This window comes from Phyllobates terribilis, unplaced genomic scaffold, assembly GCF_046119375.1.
Source record: "Phyllobates terribilis strain yellow unplaced genomic scaffold, ASM4611937v1 Scaffold_11__3_contigs__length_659146591, whole genome shotgun sequence".
Lineage (NCBI taxonomy): Eukaryota > Metazoa > Chordata > Amphibia > Anura > Dendrobatidae > Phyllobates > Phyllobates terribilis.
The window spans coordinates 436,636,042-436,654,424 of record NW_027362771.1 but is presented as its reverse complement, the minus strand read 5'-3'; the positions used below and the strand labels follow the sequence as shown (position 1 = coordinate 436,654,424).

The 18,383-nt window shown below is 40.9% G+C and overlaps 1 protein-coding gene across 2 annotated transcripts in view; it reads left to right on the top strand.

The window, feature by feature from the left end:
- The window catches only part of CEMIP (cell migration inducing hyaluronidase 1), a 131,268-nt gene that overhangs the window by 76,145 nt on the left and 36,740 nt on the right, over positions 1-18,383 (top strand). For both annotated transcript variants that reach the window (XM_073653231.1, XM_073653232.1), the window contains exons 12-17: positions 10,794-10,963; positions 11,043-11,252; positions 14,677-14,882; positions 15,669-15,738; positions 16,189-16,317; positions 17,552-17,637. In XM_073653231.1, the coding sequence (XP_073509332.1) occupies positions 10,794-10,963; positions 11,043-11,252; positions 14,677-14,882; positions 15,669-15,738; positions 16,189-16,317; positions 17,552-17,637 (871 nt within the window). The remainder of the gene's footprint in view (positions 1-10,793; positions 10,964-11,042; positions 11,253-14,676; positions 14,883-15,668; positions 15,739-16,188; positions 16,318-17,551; positions 17,638-18,383) is intronic.

The following is an 18,383-nucleotide window of genomic DNA, read 5'->3' as shown; positions in this document are numbered from 1 at the left end:
GCAGGGTATAGACATCTTTACCTGAGACAACCTCAACAACTAAGTCCTGGTGGTGTAGCCACAAACACCCCATTGTTGTTCTATACCCCTCCCATCAGGGACATATCATTGGTGCAGCTTGTGCAGCTGCACAGGAGCCTAAGGGGTAAAGAGGCCACTTCTATCTCCAAAGCAGGTGGAATTCTGCATTATGATGAGCCATTGGACTGCAAAGGGCCCATATATTGTTGTTGCACAGGGTCCGTCTATAGTCTGTGTCCGCCTGTGCCTCCCATTACTATACTGCTTCTGAAATAAGAAAAAAATATAAATTTTAACCCTTCCCTGCCTAAACAGTCAGCTTCTGCTGTCTGGCTGGTTGCCCTCAGGACTAGTGATGAGCGAGTGTGCTCGTTTACCCCTTTCACCGAGCATGCTTGGGTGCTTTCCTACTATCTTCAGCGTGCTCGTATATTATGTTTGAGTCACTACGTCATGATTCATGGCTGTTACACAGCCTGAACACATGCGAAGATTCATAACAAACAGGCAATCCCTGCATGTGTTGAGGCTGTGTAACAACCATAAATCATGCTGACTCAGTGACTCAAACATAATATACGAGCACGCCGAAGATACTCGGTAAGCACTCGAGCATGCTTGGTGAAAGGGTTAAACGGGCACACTTGGTCATCCACTACTCAGGACCACCGTGCAGCTAAGCGGTCTGCAGGCTGCGTGTCTGCCCCCAAGTAGGAGTGTGTGTACGTTACTTCACTCCTCTCTTCTCCTGCCTATAGGATAGCTAGGAGAGGAGCGGAGAAATAGGTGACTGCAGAAACGTCTCTAAGAAAACGTCTCCATGAGAGCTGCATATATTAAATGTTTGTTTCTAATTTAAATTTGCAGAATTGCTTTTTCATTAATTTGTAGATGCATTGGAAAAAACTAAGAAAAAGTGATTGCAAAACTGTAAATAGACCTTACCATTCTTATAGATGATGATTGAGGTTGTAAACTGCAAATTTCTTAAGCCCTTGTTCATTTTCAAAGTAAAAAACAGCGTTGGATTTTAGTGCCGGCCTTTGCAGTTTACTGCTCCCTAGTCTGTGCTATTGGGGCAGGTTCTAACAAAGAGAGATGTCAGCAGCCAAGCTTTGCATGTCAGGCCTTTATAATATATAATGATCTGTGCTTGTTCTATCTTTAGCAATAATCCTCCCACGATTTTTTGAAAAATGTTTTCAATGACAGAAAGGGCTCTATAATCACAGGAAGACAGATGTTGTATACGTTGTGCTATTCTTTACTCTAAATGTCGGAGAACTGCAAACAAATGGTTATGCAATGCCATGATGGAATGAGAGCAGCGTGTAGAGATTTAGCCGGAGTAAAACATCTGGTTTATGGTATTTCTGCTTTTCAGAGTCGGTCATAGGGAACCGATGTGTGAGGAAGACGTGACATTAGCGAATCTGTTTAAGCTGAACACATTTCTATTTAATATCTGGTAACAGAAGGAATAATTATTATGAGATAATCAGCAGGCTCATTTGATATGTAAGGCCAACTACAGGTAAGTTAGTGATCCCAGTGAGAGAGAGGCACAACATAGATGGACAGAGAACAGCGGAAGAACAAGGAAATGGGGAAAAGCCACAGAGAGAGAATAGACCTTAAAGGGAACCTAATTTCTCCATTCAAAAATGCACTACCTCATTCATAGAAATTAAATTGGCTTTTTAATAACTTGTCTTTTGCACCTCTGCAACTGGGGCTATTATAAAATGAACTTTTAAAACTGTCGGGTTGTATATCGATGAGTGCTTCATAGTCCAGTGGGCATCTCTGAACCATGTCCAGCACCCAATGTGAGCCTGCTAATTCCACCCCTCTGGGTTTGATGTGGATGACATCGCCTACATCATCCTCACAGCCTTGCAAAGCTATTGCTTGACCTGCCGATCAGAATACATTTGCACAATTTGCTCTATCGTGTTAAGGGCCATGGATTTGCCTCTTTCCTGCACATACACTGGTCTTCTGTTTAATGGTGCTAGCTTGAAAATTTGCATGGCAATGTGTATAATGGAGACATCATCACCTCAAGGCAGGGGATGCTAGCTGGAACGCATTGGTGCTAAGCATGGTCTGCAGACACTAACTAGACCTCTTGGCTCTCATTTTCTTGAAGCCAGGGAGATCTTGAAAGCTCTTTTTATACTGTATGATGAGCTGCAGGGGTGCAAGAGACACCCCTGCCCAGGAGATGTGGTATGATCAGTCCATGTCCCTGCACGGTCAGACACAGCCATTACACAGTACACAGCAGGGGCACATTTATAAGATTATCTCAGCACAGGAACATTTTATTTAAACACATCCAATTGTGGAAATTATTATTATTATTCCAAGATCTATTGATTAAAATCAACTTTCGTTCGTGGGAAAACCCCTTTAAGGACAGGTTCTCTTTAATAATGGTAAGCTTTTCTCTTCCAGCCCTCAACTGCTGATAACAGTGGTCAACGTGGAGTGGGACCCCACAAATGTTGCAGGTTATATTGTTTCTACTGCGTTTTATACTGTACCATTCAGTAGATTCGAGTGACATGTTTTATGCAAAGATTAGGCATGTCTTAAAGTTTAATGTACAAAGGGGCATAATCAAAGATGTGGAGTTTTTTTTTCTAGATGATATGGGCATTTTGGGAGTTATGAATTATAAAAGCAATATCTTTATAAGGTGACACTGAAAAATCATTAGCCAAGTTCAGAAGGATCATACCCTAAGAATTCTCTACAGGAGTGGGTTAATATTAGGCCATTTTGGTAAACTGTATTTACCCTTTTGTTATTCATCGGTGCGAACATCTGCTAGAATATCACAAAAACTAAATTTAGATTGACCTGGCTTCGTTCTTTATTACACACACAGAGCAAACGCTTTGGCACTTCTTCTAACCCATCTCCACGCTCCATAAAATATTGAATCACTTGTCACTTAGTAATAAGAAACTTTAAAGAATAATATTTGTAATTATGTTCTAAAAAGGCTGCGTGGGTTATAAAATCTTTAGGCCATGAGTCAGGAGCTGGACTACCAAAAACAAATCTAATCTACTGCTAATTGCAGCTCGGTCCTTTCTGGCAATTCTTCTCCATGTTCTTCACCATGATGGGACACTTCAGAGCGCAGAATACATAGAGGACTACTAAAGCTATGTTGTTCTAACATGAGAGCCGAAATAAAGTGGTATTAAGTGGCGACTACTTGCTGGTGCTGAGCAAATGGGTTCGAGGAGTAAGTAAACGATGCAAACATTATTCCATAAACCAATAAGACTAGAAAAACATGATAACATTGTATAGTACTTTGAATTTTTTAGAAACTTATTTTCATTAGTTCCAATAATTTTAGAACATTTTGGATGAGCATCTGGGATTTGCAGTAGTAAGAAGACTTAATGACTTTAACATTCTTTTAATCCATCTAAAATTAACTATTACCCTTTCAATTTGACCAGAAAGTGACCTAGAGAGCTAATATAATGTCATTACATACAGTAAATCTTTTGTAAACCATACTGTAACTATGTATTAATCACTCCCTGATATGCCTATGCAGAGGTGTAACTACAGTGGGTGCAACTGTACCCAAAGCCTGTAGCAAAGAGGGGTCTGAAAGGTCCCTTTGGCCCATATGAAAACAACTATTCTATTAAAGGGAATCATCAGCAGGTTTTTGCCACCTTATCTGAGAGTAGTATAATATAAAGAAAGAGACCCTAATTTTTGGAAATGTGAGAACTCCTGATTGGCTCTCCATCTGAGTATGATGGTCACAACAGCACCCCACCGAGTATGATGGTCCTCCCACAGTATGATGGTCTTCACAGCCCACCCCCCCACACAGTATGATGGTTCCCCCATAGTCTCCCACACAGTATGATGGTCCCCCCCACACACTATGTTGGTCCCCACAGCTCCAATGCAGTATGATGATCCCCCACAGCCCTCCATATAGTATGAAGGCCCCAAAACAGTATAATGGTCCCCACAGGCACAATACCTTATGATGTTCCCTTACTAGCCCAAAACAGTATGATGGTCTACCCACAGACACCCATAAAGTATGTTGGTCCTCCTGGACAGTATGATTATCCCATTGATGTATAATGTTCTGGGTTGCTTTCTGTAGTTTTGATAAAATCACTGATTTATCAGCAGGAGATTATCATTAGAGAACTAGTAAACCTGCTGCCATGTAGTCCTCCATATTCATGAGCTCTGTATAATTCCACCCACACCACTGATTGGCAGTTTTCTGCCTATTCACAGTGCAGACAGAAAGCTGTCAATCACTGGTATGGGCGTGGTTATACAGAGCTCAGCATTTAGAGAACTGTTAGATCTACAGGAGATAAAATAGTGATTTTATCAAAACTACAGCAAGCAGCCTAGTAAGTGATACATTGCTGGAATCAGGGTCTCTTCCCCTATATCATGCGGCTCTCAGATAGGGTAAGAAAAACCTGGTGACGGATTCCCTTTAAAGACTTGAGATAGTTTGAGCTTGTGCAAAATCTCCAGCCAGGCCTCTAAGTCACACCACTGTACATACGTAGTTTTGAAGGGTTCTAGAACTAGACCAGATGCAGGAACAGCAGATGCTTAGGTAGAGATCCCTATTTTATTTTTTTTACTGTGGGTCAACATCGGATATGACAAATGTTGTAGAGACACACTGTTATTATGAAGGGAAAACATCTGTTTATTGAGATTTGGAATCACTAGTGAATACTGCATTCTATGTCAAATCTAGAGGTCCTGATAAAAAATACTTTATGTACCACATGTACTGTAGATTGCAAATATCTCCTCCACGTACTGTCTCAATGTTGTACTTGTGTGGTAAGAACATTTTGTTTTATATAAACATGACACTTGCTGACTCCTTGCAAAAATTCCTGAATGTATCCTCCCACCAGCTTTATTTATGTAACCGAAGATAATATAGTGTTACTTCAGTGTAAGATAAGATTTAGTATTTATCTTAGAATAACATTGAGGGTGGATAAGGAAGGGCTTGGTAGAACTGGATGTTTATGAAATAGATAATGAACTTGTGATATGTAGCTTGAGAGCTGTCCGATCTGGAAACCTAGCCCACTTACAACAATATACTTACTGAAGATTCAGGGGGATGAACCTTGAAGTGTTATTTTTATCTGCTTTTAAACCAAAATTCCCAAAATGCTTTGAAAGCTAATTTATTGGTTACATCACAACAGTGGCCTCTGCTTAGCCCAAAAATTAAGAAAAGCTCCCAATGTGTGTCCATAGATTTATATGACCCAATTGGCTTCAGTCATGCCAGTATATCCCAAAAAAGAAAATATATGGAATAGCATTGTAGACTAGAATAATGGCCAACAGAATCCAGTAGAAAGCTTATACCACGTGTTATACTTTATTTTTCTAGCAATGGAGCCCTAAGGACATCATTCCCAACAGATGGATGCCTCCTTTAGAGTTATGCCGTGGGAGTTTTTTTCTGCCATATATATTGAATGGAGTCCAGTAAGGACTGAAGAAGCAGGTGGCATGCATGATTGAAAGGCCCCATACTCATGAGACTAATATGGGCTGATGAACAGTCGGATAAATGGTTGTTCGTTAGTGAGAAAAAAAAAAAATTTAAATTGCATCAGCCGTGTCTTGATTTTTTTTTTCACCTGATGATGCAGCCATTGATTTTGATGAATTAAAAAAAATCCAGCATGCCCGATTGTTTTTTTAAATGATAACTAATGTTCAGCGGTTGGCCATTGGTCAGCAGCTAACGATCGTTTATGATTGAAATGGGCCGGAACTTCAAACTGATGTTACCATAATATGTGCCCTACTTAAAGGGAACTTGTCATGTAAAAAAACATTATTACTCTGCTGATGTAGGGTTAATCTGAGGTTATTAGCGTTTTGATGCCATGTGGCCGCCGCACTGAGATCCCCACTGTCGGGAGGAAATTAACTTTATTTCTGCCGGCAGCCTTGTGCTTTCAGTCATAGGAGTACTGACTGACAGCAGGCTCTAATGATGAGATGGCTGTCAGTCAGTGTCATCGGCATGGTTGCATCAACCACTCAGTATGCACTGAGCTGGGCCAACCGCACCCCTATGACTGAAAGCCCAAGGCTACCGGGAGGAATAAAGTAAATTTCCTCCTGGCAGTGGGGCTCTCAGTTCAGCTGCCGCATGGTGTCAAAACACTAACCTGCAGATTAACCCAATATCTGCAGGTTAATAGTGTTTTTTACATGACAGGTTCCATTTAAGTACCTTAACACTTGTATTGAAATGCCATGTCTCTTCCTATGCATGTAGAATACATACTTATACACTTACATACATGTCTGTTGATAAATCCCACCTGCATGGATGATGAGCATGTGTGAACAATAATTCCTCCTGTACTTATGTCCCCTTATAGCAGTCTCTATTATCTACTGAAGTAGACAATGTATCACAAAGTGACAATCCTTCTGCACCCCAATGGATAAACCCAATTTAAATTAACCCATTAATTATGTATTCTTTTTTAAATTATTTTGGATTACTCCACTCTAAAGGATAGTGTTGTGATGTAGGTGTGATAAACTCTATTGTATACATACACACATTTTTATTTTTACTGTTTATTACTTTTCTGAATGTTCTCCATTTCTCATTACAGAACTCTTTATTAATGTACCTCTGATTTTTCCCTTACTAAACTAGTTTAACCCTGGCAGGAATAATCATGGAAACTCTCTGCTCCTGGTATTGTTAGTATAGGCGTTTGTTTTTTCAGGCTGTAAATTAAAGGCATTCCTTTATTTTAAATAGATCTTTAAAAGAGGTATTTTTTTTTGTTTTAGAATTAAATGTTCCAGAATATCTCTAGCGTTGTGGGCTGAGCCAAGTCTACAAAGCTAGTTTATATATAGACAGCACACTGCATTTTTGGCATTTTTGCGAGTGATTACAGCTTAGCATGACCTGCATTATGATTAAATTAAAAGCATACAAGTGGGACAGTCGCTCCGTTCAGCTTCACTAACAGACAACAGATTTCATGCAAGGAAACAGAGAATGAATTTTATCTTAAACTGGTTGTGGAGTATTATTGTCTCTGACGTGAATGTAAAGCTATGGTAAATTCTCACCAGAGTTTGCTCTGGATGAAATGCAATAGTCAAACCATATGTCTAGGTATGGAGAGACACATGGAGAAAGTCTCAATCTGTGTCTAAACTGGCATCATTTACAAAGTGGAAAAACGATTTGATACATGTACAAATACTGTACTTCTACTGTAAGACCCCTGACCTGGTATGTCTAGCCATGTTTGTTAAATCTCTGGTCCGTTTCCAGGACATACAAAATGTTTCTCACGTTCTCTGCCGGTATTTGATTCTGAGTTGCTGTGTGCTAATGTGATTCTTTAATTCTTCACTTTCCTGAGTAAATGCCATTTGGTACCTTTCTGCTTATCCTGCATATCCGATAGCTGATAAATGGACGGAGGTCTATACTGTAGATCTTTATTGCATCTGGTCTGCATGATTATACACATATGCTCGTATAGACAGCTGGCCTCAGGTGTATATATATATGTTTAATAGTGGGCCCCCGTCTACCCAACTGTTAGCCTAAATAAGCATGCTTATCAAGATTGACAAGGGATTTCACCAACCCAGTGATCATTGGCATCTGCCCAGATTTGTATGCATGTAGTTGAATTCATTAATGTATGATAAGCATTAAGTTACATGGATTTCAGATCACCGTTGATTTTAACCCAATCCGTTCGGGGGTCGGACACGACTTGGATAATTGAGTAATGAAGGAGGAAATCCAGCTCTACGAACAGATTCTTCTTTATTCAAACAAGGTTCATACAGAGGACATAGGAGAGTGTGAAGACAAATAGATTAGCGCTGGCATTGTGCAGACATCTATGCGTTTCAGGTGTAAACACACCCTTAATCATCCTGTTTTATTAAATATTGTATACTAGTAGATAGACGGTGGCTGTAATAGGAAATTATTGCACTTAAGTGCAGAGGTCTTAGCGCTTTGATGTGGTTGGTGAATTCAGCAGAAACCACAGGTTGGTGAAGCAGCTGAGTGAAGTGCGCAGGTTATGGGGTGGGAGCCGCTCCCCGCTACACTGCTGAGTGCAGGGAGCAGTGGAGTGAATCTGGATCAGATGGCTTCTTTTCCCCACTCCCACCACTTGGTACTCCCCACATCGCGCTGTACTTTCCTGTCCATTGCTTTGAGGTGGGCGCTGACTGTGAATGTAGCAGTAGCCGCTCTCCGCTACTCTGGTGAGTAGGTGGCTCTGCATCGTTCTCCTACAACCCCCATTCCCTATTTGGTGAGTGCAGGCCACAGCGTCCTCTACAGTATAAACAATCAGACGTCAAGTCTCCCTCCATTGGCCCAAATATATGAATGCCTTAGCGTGCCATGTGGTTATCCAACCATTTATTGGCAGCATTTTGGTTGCAAACTAACACCGGGCATGCTAAGGCATATGTGTGGATCATAGTTGGCATAGGTAAATGTGAATTACCCATCATTGCTTATGCATAAATGCCACAGCCATTGTATTACACTGGAGCTTTCACATTAGGCCTCATTATTATTATTATTATAGCGCCTTTTATTCCATGTGAAGTAACCTGTGCTGCATATCATTGAGGACAAGTTATGTTTTATCTCAATTAGACTCAATATTTCTGTGTCAGATGTGTCTAGCTGTTGAAATAAGGCCTTCAATTGGAAGAAATGTTAATTACTTTGGCAATAGGAGCTGAATAAATATAACATTCTTGGCTGAATATATTCTGTCACAACCTCGTAATCTAGACATGGTTTATATATGTGGAGCTTCTACCTCCTGACGTTTGATAAGAATATCAGAAACTGATTAGATAATTTGGGTGCAGAATGTAGATAATTGATAGAAAGGAATATCCCTGACCATGCCTGAGCAGTTCTTGTAGAGGGGGCACACGTTTCATATCTTACATATGGAAATGTATAATAAGGAAAAAATCATATCTGATCTATTGTTTGGACAAAGAATAACCTGAGTAGCATTAACCTACAGTACTATGTCTATTAGATGTTAATATGAGTCATACACTGTAGGTTCCTACTGATATGTTAATAGAATTCTGGATATTTACAGAGGCTTTTATGTAGTTTCTTTGTCGTTCACCTTGTCATACACATTGAATGGTTTATCATTGTTCAATTGAAGATTTTACTATTTGTAATAAAAGGTGCGCTGTATATAAAGCAGAGAGTAAAGGCATTTATGTGCTCCACCGACTTAACAAAGAAGACAGTTCTACCATTGCACGCAACCAGGCTAAGGATGTTGTGTCTAGTAATCCTCTAATTCTCAGCGACAATGGAATTTTACGATGGAATTTTAGTAGGAGAGAGCAAAACAGGGACCATATGTGATAGGCAGCTTCAAAGCTGGTAGAGAAATGAAATGGCTAGACATGTCTTGAGGTACGATACTCGCCTGCCGTGTCCTTCAGCATTCCTCATCATTTCAAATATTCACAAATCTCTCCAGTATTTTTTTCTTGCAACTGTCTTAAATCAAGTATTTTCCAAAATTGCTTTTAGAGACAGACAAAATAAATGTCTTCTGTGACTTTTTCCATTAATGCCAGCATACAATTTATTGCTTAAGTGTTCCAATCATCCTACAGAGGATCAAACGCACTTACTAAAATATAATTCCTCTATAATAAATACAAGCATTATCATATGACCTGTAACTACATTTTGGGTAACGATATGGCGCTGTCAGTTTCTTGGTGTTGTCCTGGATTACAAAAAAGGGTCTGTTTTCTAATAGTGGCAGCATACTTGTCTAGGGGATTTGGTTGCTACTGGAAGGGCTTGAGAACTGCAAGACTAGTCACGGCCCATCCAAAAGAGTGACAGTTTTCTGTTTTTGTTGTAGATAGTTCAACTCAGTATTTTTTTTCGGATAAGTTAAAGACGTTTTCTCATCCTGTAAAGTGATGGCATTTTCTTAGAATATACCAATATTTTTTGATCAGTTGGGGTCTGACCTATGGGACACACAATGATCTTAAGAATAAAAAAGAGGCAGTGGTGGTTGAACTGATGTTTCACTTTCTAAGACCGGTATTCCACATCCAACATTCAGGGTTCATATTTGGATATATTGTTTTGACCAACCAAGGGTCTACTGACCAACTTGACAGCTTCATACATATCTATGAAGTTGGAGAGACCATGTCAGGAGACGCATGGCCAGTCTAGACATTGTGGCCCAAACATGGATTGTGAATGTTGAATGTGTGAAACTGGCCTTGGAGAGATTTATAACTTCATCAGTGAAGTGTCCTCTTCATTGTTGGGGTTGGTGGGGGTACCAGGGGATGGAGCTGGACTGATCAGAAAGTGATGGCATATCCTAGTGAATAAAATACAATAAAAACCATTTATATTTAGATACTTAGGGTGAAATTCCCTCTATAGGGAACTAACTCGTCAGCTAACTTGTTTGCATGGTGATACATTACAATGGAATTTGTTGAAGTGAATGCCAAGCTAGAAGTTAATATGAGACCATCTGTTATTGTTGGATCTACAAGGGGATTCTGTTAGCTAAATTACAAGTATGTTTTTGCCAAATCAGAGGTGAGAAGATTTCAGTAGAAGAATTTTTTTTTTAATAACTAATGGAAATCCCTTTTACATTCTTTAGGACAAGCTAAGTATCTCCATATTGGAGAAGAAATGGATGGGGTTGATATGAGAGCAGAAGTTGGTCTTCTTAGCAGAAATGTTGTTATTTTTGGAGAAATGGAAGACAATTGTTACAACCACACTGTGTGTAAATTCTTTGACTTTGATACTTTTGGAGGCCATATTAAGGTATGTCAGTAATAAACTATTAATACTTAATAATAATATATTGGAAGATTTGTAAATAAAGCTTTTTTGTTGATTTCAGATTGGCCAAGGCTTTAGAGCTGTTCATTTGGAAGGCATGGAACTGAAACATATGGGACAACAATCAATGGGACATTACCCCATCCACTTCCACACTGCTGGTGATGTGGATGAGAAGGGAGGTTATTACCCTCCAACTTACGTGAAGGATATCTCCATCCACCATGCATTTTCTCGCTGTGTTACAGTCCACGGCACCAATGGTTTGCTGGTAGGTACTTTCAGTGCATTGTTCAAAGATGAGCAAACAAGAAAAAAGAGAACAATAGATTGATGTAATATCGATAATTAGCAGCCAACATTGGTCAGCAAGTTGAATACACTGTCGGCTTGACAAGCACCACAGGCAGAATAATGTATTATTTCTGTTTTTGCTAATTCACCATGATATACCGTATATTCCGGCGTATAAGACGACTTTTGAAGACTGAAAAATCTTCTGTCTAGTCTGGGGTCGTCTTATACGCCGGTAATGCTTTTGAACTTTCAGAAATTGACATGCGGGGATACTCTGGGGGTGTTAATAAGCTGCCGTGGCCGTATCCCTGCCATGTCGGAGTTAATATAAGGTGGAGGGAGTTAAAATACGGCGGCGGTAGGTCCAGACAGTCAGCGCTTCTGTGCTGAAACTGACACATCGCTGCGTATTCCCAGCTCCGGACACAGCGCAGGGCTTCTGTGCCGACAGCTTTCACTTGTCACAGAAGCGCTGCGCTGTGTCCGGAGCTGGGAAGTTCGCATCGCTTCTGTGACAATATATGAAAAGCCGGCAATTCAGCAGCGGCATAAGCCGGCACCCGACAATTTAGAATAGAAAGAATAGAGAATCACACATAGATTAGATAGATAGAAACATGTCAGTCACATACATATGAAGTACAGTGACAGTATTGCTTACTGTACTTGTCATTTAGTGTAAAGGATTTATTAAAACAAATAATAGTGTTTTCATGCACCGTCTCTTTAAAAAAGCCGGCCGGCAATTCAGCAGCGGTACCCGACAATTTATAACAGACAGAATAGAGCATCACACATAGATTAGATAGATAGAAACATGTCAGTCACATATATATGAAGTACAGTGATAGTGCTGGTTACTGTACTTGTCATCTAGTGTTAAAATAACGGATTTATTTAAAAAAAAATTGGCGTGGGGTTCCCCTTAATTTTAGTCTCTAGCGGAGGTTAAGCAGACAGCTGGGGCAGATGTTTGAAGCCTGGGAAGGGGGTAATACCCACGGAGCTTCCCAGGCTACTAATATCAGCCCCCAGCTGAATACATAGCCTTTACTAGCTATTAAAATGGGGGACCCCCCAAAAAAATGACGTGGGGTCCCCCCTAATTTAATAGCTAGCAAAGGCTAGGCAGACAGCTGGGGGCTGATATTAATAGCCCAGGAAGGGTGCCATGAATATTGGCCCCCTCCCAGGCTAGAAACACCAGCCGTCAGCCGCCCCAGAAATGGCGCATTCATAGGATGCGCCAATTCTGGCACTTAGCCTCGCTCTTCCACGCTGCCCTGGTGCGGTGGCAGGGGGTAATAGGGCTGGGGTTGATGTCAGCTTATAATTCCAGCTGACATCAAGCCCAGGTTAGTAATGGAGAGGCGTCTATAAGACACCCCCATTACTAACCCCATAGTCAAAGTTAAAAAAAACACAAACACCCAGAATAAAGTCCTTTAATTGAAATAAAGACACAATTCTTTATTGTTCTAAATTAAACCATACTTACCATCACGCCCATTCCAGCTGAAGCCAACGATCTCCTGCAATAAAAGAAAAATAATAAAGCAACCTCATCCTTACCTTTCCATGGTTCCCACGACAGCTCCAGCTCTGCTACATCGAGATGACAGGCTGGACCGCAGCAGAACGCTGCCATCCAGCCTGTCATCCCGCAGACACTGAGAAGAGCAGGCATGCTTGCGCTCCTCAGTGTCTCGCTGTGACGGCATCCAGATGAGCCGACAATGAACTCAGCTCACCTCCTGGACGTCCGTCACTGACAGCGTGGGAAACTTCTACTGCGCATGCGGGGAGCAGGAGAATTTTCCCACGCTGTCAGTGACGTGCATGAGGTGAGCCGAGTTCATTGGACATGATCTCGGCTCATCTGGATGCCGTCACAGTCAGACACTGAGGAGCACAAGCATGCCTGCGCTTCTCAGTGTCTGCCGCATGGCAAGCTGAACGGCAGCGTTCTGCTGCGGTGCAGCCTGTCATGTGAATGTAGCAGAGCTGGACCGGTCCTGGGAACCATGGAGAGGTAAGGATGAGGTTGCTTTATTATTTTACTTTTATTGCAGGAGATCGTTGGCTTCAGCTGGAATGGGTGTGACGGTAAGTATGGTTTAATTTAGAACAATAAAGGATTGTGTCTTTATTTCAATTAAAGGACTTTATTCTGGGTGTTTGTGTTTTTTTTAATTACTTTACTAGAAATTCATGGTGGTCATGTCTAATATTGGCGTGACCCCATGAATTTCGGGCTTAGGGCCAGCTGATAATGCCAAGCTGGCCTTAACCCCTTTATTACCCAGTGAGCCACCGCACCAGGGCCCTGGATGAGTTGGGTACAGCGCCAGAAGATGGCGCTTCTATGAACGCGCCATTTTCCGGGGTGGCTGCGGACTGCAATTTGCAGCGGGGGGGGGCCCAGAAAGCTTGGGCCTCCCTGCGCTGCAGATTCCAGCCCCCAGCTGCCTAGTTGTACCTGGCTGGACACAAAAATAGGGCGAAGCCCCACGTCTTTTTTTTTTTAATTATTTCATGAAATAATTTAAAAAAAAAGGGCTTCCCTATATTGTTGTGTCCGGCCAGGTACAAATAGGCAGCTGGTGGTTGGGGGCAGCCCGTTCCTGCCTGCTGTACCTGGCTGGACACAAAAATATGGCGAAGCCCACGTCAACATTTTTGGGAAAAATTAATTACAAAATTAATAATAATTTAGGGACTGCATCTTTATTAACCCCTCAATTGTCATTTAGTGTTAAAATAAAGGATTTTTTAAAAAGAAAATTGGCGTGGGATCCACCATCATTATAGTCTCTAGCGGAGGTTAAGCAGACGGCTGGGGCAGATGTTTGAAGTCTGGGAAGAGGGTAATACCCACGGAGCTTCCCAGGCTACTAATATCAGCCCCCAGCTGAATACCTAGCCTTTACTAGCTATTAGAATGGGGGACCCCCCCAAAAAATGACGTGGGGTCCCCCCTATTTTAATATGTTTATGAGTGACAGTTTTCCTGCTATATACCTGCATGTCATAAGAATTTAAATTAAAAAAGGACCATGTTAAATTCAAATCTGTTTTTTTTAAATTTTTACCGGTGTTTGGTATGCGTTGGAAAAGGGGTAGTCTTATACGGTGAATATATCCTAAACTCTATATTTTAACAGGAAAGTAGGGGGGTCGTCTTATACACCAGGTCGTCTTATACGCCGGAATATACGGTAATCAGAACTGAAAATTAAACATTGATCGACTTGTTGCATTCTCATAGAAAATATAGGGTAGGAGCTAAATAAGGAAGAACTGAGTTACTTATAGTTTTAGGCTCTTTAGTTTTGTTTAGTAATAATTTCCATGAATGGCCTTGTGGTTTTACAGTAATTTTTATTTTTTTCGTTAAGGTAAAGGACGTTGTGGGTTATGACACTCTTGGTCATTGCTTTTTCACTGAAGATGGCCCTGAGGAGCGCAACACGTTTGACCATTGTCTAGGTTTTCTGGTCAAAGCTGGGACTTTACTGCCTTCTGATAGAGATAATAAAATGTGCAAGACTATAACCGATGGATCCTATCCTGGATATATAGCAAAGCCGAGGCAGGACTGCAAGTAAGTAGGCAGAATCTGGTGAGATGCAGCGCTAGTGTTAATATTGTTACTATTACTTTAGTTATTATTTAGTCTTGACATAAACGTATATATATGTTTGTACTACACTATGGGCCCAATGAACAAAGCCGGTCTTCTTGAACAAGATGTGCTGGAGTCAGACTCTCCTGATTCAAGAAAAGGCGTAGGCCTCTTCATGAATCAGCATTGGATGAGTGGCATACATTTCTGTGTGCACCACTCCACAAACCCTACTCCAGTCCCTGCTGGAGCAAGAACTGCTGGTCATGAATTTGATGAGTGGCGGTTGCCACGCCTCGGTCCTACCCCAGCTCAGCCTGCTTTGTCGAAGTTGGGCAAAAATGGTGTTAGAACGCCAAAAGTTGCAAAATTTTAGCGCAACCTTGAAATTTTGACATTTTAAAGCTAGCATAAAGGCTTTGATGAATCAGGCCCTACATTTCAATAACTTGCTAGAACATTTTTTATACTTGGGCTGTTGCCCTTTCTTCTTGCAACCAACCTTGGACTGTAGTGCAGACTTACCAGATTAATATTTGATAAAATAATTACGATATCTATTTGAATTTATTGGAAGAGGAACTCTGCCCTTTTCTTATTCTTCTTATTATAAACAATGATAAATTATATGACTAGATGCTTATAGAATATATGAATCCTTTAGTGTTTGTACAACGGTGAGTGGAGTCTAAAGACCGGGATCAGCAGCAATAGCTGTTTTCATACATGAGCAGGACACTTACTCTCCACTTCTTGTGTTTTTAGTGCTGTTTCCACCTTCTGGATCGCCAATCCCAATAACAACCTCATCAACTGCTCAGCAGCTGGCTCAGAAGTAAGTAAAGCACTAAGACTCTTAAGGTGGCTTAATCGTACAACAGAAGCAAAGTCCGACATAAATTAGAGGTCCATCTGGAATATGTTACCTTACATTTGGAATCTACTACAAGCTCCTGCTGAGTGTGATTTACTGAAGCATGCTAAAAAATTAAAGGCTCTATTAGCCTTTCTAATTCTCACCTTGATGTTTTGGCCAGTGCAGCTCTGTTTTATGACCATTGAGGAGATATAAAAGGTTTACATAGCTCTAAAAGACATAAAATCTTGAAATTTCCCATAATCCTAACCATTCTTTGTTTTAAATCCATACCACTGGAAAATCTTTGAAGAAAGTCCAGTAATTTTTTATTATAGAGTTGATAGAATAATATAATTTAGTTAAATAACAGAGGTAATAATGATTTATTTCATAGTGCTTGACTAAAATATTATGATTTGTTTCTAGGAAACTGGATTTTGGTTCATATTTCATCATGTACCTACTGGGCCTTCAGAGGGACTGTACGCACCCGGAAAATCAGAACTCACTCCCTTAGGAAAATTCCATAATAATCGTGCACACTCCAACTACAGGGTAAGTCTAACATAGCAGACATGCAAATTGCCTCTTGAGAGAAGAAGAGGACTTCAACTCTACTGGTTTGGCTTTTATCTCAAGTCATATGGCAAGGCTCTTTAAAGGGTCGATATTGACTTTTAGGATTGCTACTTCCAATAGTTGACCCTAGTGTTCAAGTCCTCTTCCTCTCTGACGAGGATATTTGAATGTTTAATTTCCTAGCGGAGCATTGCATGGCCCATAAGTCTTACGCTAGCATGTCAGGCATTTCACTCTTCACAAGGAGAAACGTTACCCCTTAGATCCCAGGCAGAGGCCTCTCCTACAGCCAAATCAGATCTTGCTCTGAGGGGGGGGGGCAGCACCCCAAAACACGTGTCTGCAAATTGAGATTCTGGTGTGGCCTTTATTCTAAGTCATATGGCAAGGCTCATTAAATGTTCCATATTGACTTTTAGGATAGGCACTTCCAATAATTAGCACTAGAGTTCAAGTCCTCTTCCTCTCTAAAGAGGCGATTTGGGTATTTAATTTCCCAGAGGTGCTTTGCATGGCATATAAGTCTCCTTCCACTGCCATGTCAGGCATGTCACTGTCGACACGGAGAAACGTTACCCCTTAACGTAGCAGATATAACATACAGATGGAGCAAAGGTTATCTTGACTCACAACGCACCATCATGATAAGCGAGATAACTTTTGGTGACAAGCCAAGAGCATTAGATGCAACGTAACATTGCACAAGTCGTTGACTCGTGTCAAGTTATGTGTCCAATTACACTTTTTTATGCCGTGAAATCCCAGTGTTGTCTGAATCAAAGTATCCTTTGCTAGATCTGTATGTCAAGGCAGTAACATTTAAAGTGAACTTATGGCCTACATATGCTGCCCGATGTAAGGACAACATACTGTATTACAGGGACAGGACCAATAAATGGCCCAATAAATATCATACCATTTCTGCGTACAAAAAAAAATTCAACAGACTTATGATGACTATGAGTCTGATGTATTCATGAGGAGTTAGCCCTTCACCTGCTTCTGTCATTCCTCACACATCTGGTGGGAAGTAAAGCAGGATATTATAACTCATGGCCCGCATTCAGATATCTCATACTCCAAGATAGTTCATCCTGAGCTCTTTTCTAGATATAATAATGCCATATTATCTCTAATCGCCAATTGTGTGATTTGTAAATAGTCTTCTTTGTCATTAAGCGTCTCTCATGTCTCCCATTTGTATATCCAGGCTGGAATGATTATTGACAACGGTGTCAAAACAACTGAAGCCAGTGACAAGGATAAGAGACCGATCCTCACACTGATTGGAGCACGGTAATTACGAGTTCATATATTCCAATCATTTCACTTGACCGTTCCTAGAAAGCTTCCACTTATTGTATATATAGCAGATATTAGAGATGTTTTCTAAGGACAAAAGTCTGCAGTCACTGTATGTGACAACAGACTGCTGAGTCGTGAAAGTGTGCGGTGTGCAGGGTCTCACGCTATGTTTGCTTGGTATTGCCGGTGCGAGCAGATGGTCACATGATCAAATGTATACGATTTGCATATTTGCGGTCACGTGCCAACTAGTTTGATTTCTCACAATAGAAGTGAGTTGAGAGAAGGTGGACACGTCTAGTTGGCATGTGACCGTAAGTATGCAAATCACACATATCCTGTCACATGACCGCTAGCTCGCACTGGCTATACTGGGGAATTGTGACATAGAGTGACTGCAGATTTTTGTCCCAAGTATGGACAACCCCATTACTGATCTCTCAGGTTATACATGTTCAGGAGAACAGACACATAGCCAGAACATATCAATAAAATTAAGCTAAACATGTCACTTTTAAAGGAAATCTGTGACCACGTTTTTGTCACCTATTCTGAGAGGAGCATGGTGTTGAGACAGAGATCCCGATTCAAGCAATGTGTCACTTACTGGGCTGCTTGTTGTTTTGATAAATTCACTGTTTTATCAGCAAGAAATTATCACTAGCGGACTAAAAAACCCTTCTGCCTTGTAGTCCTCTATCTTCACGAGCTCTGTATAACACCGCCCCCACCACTGA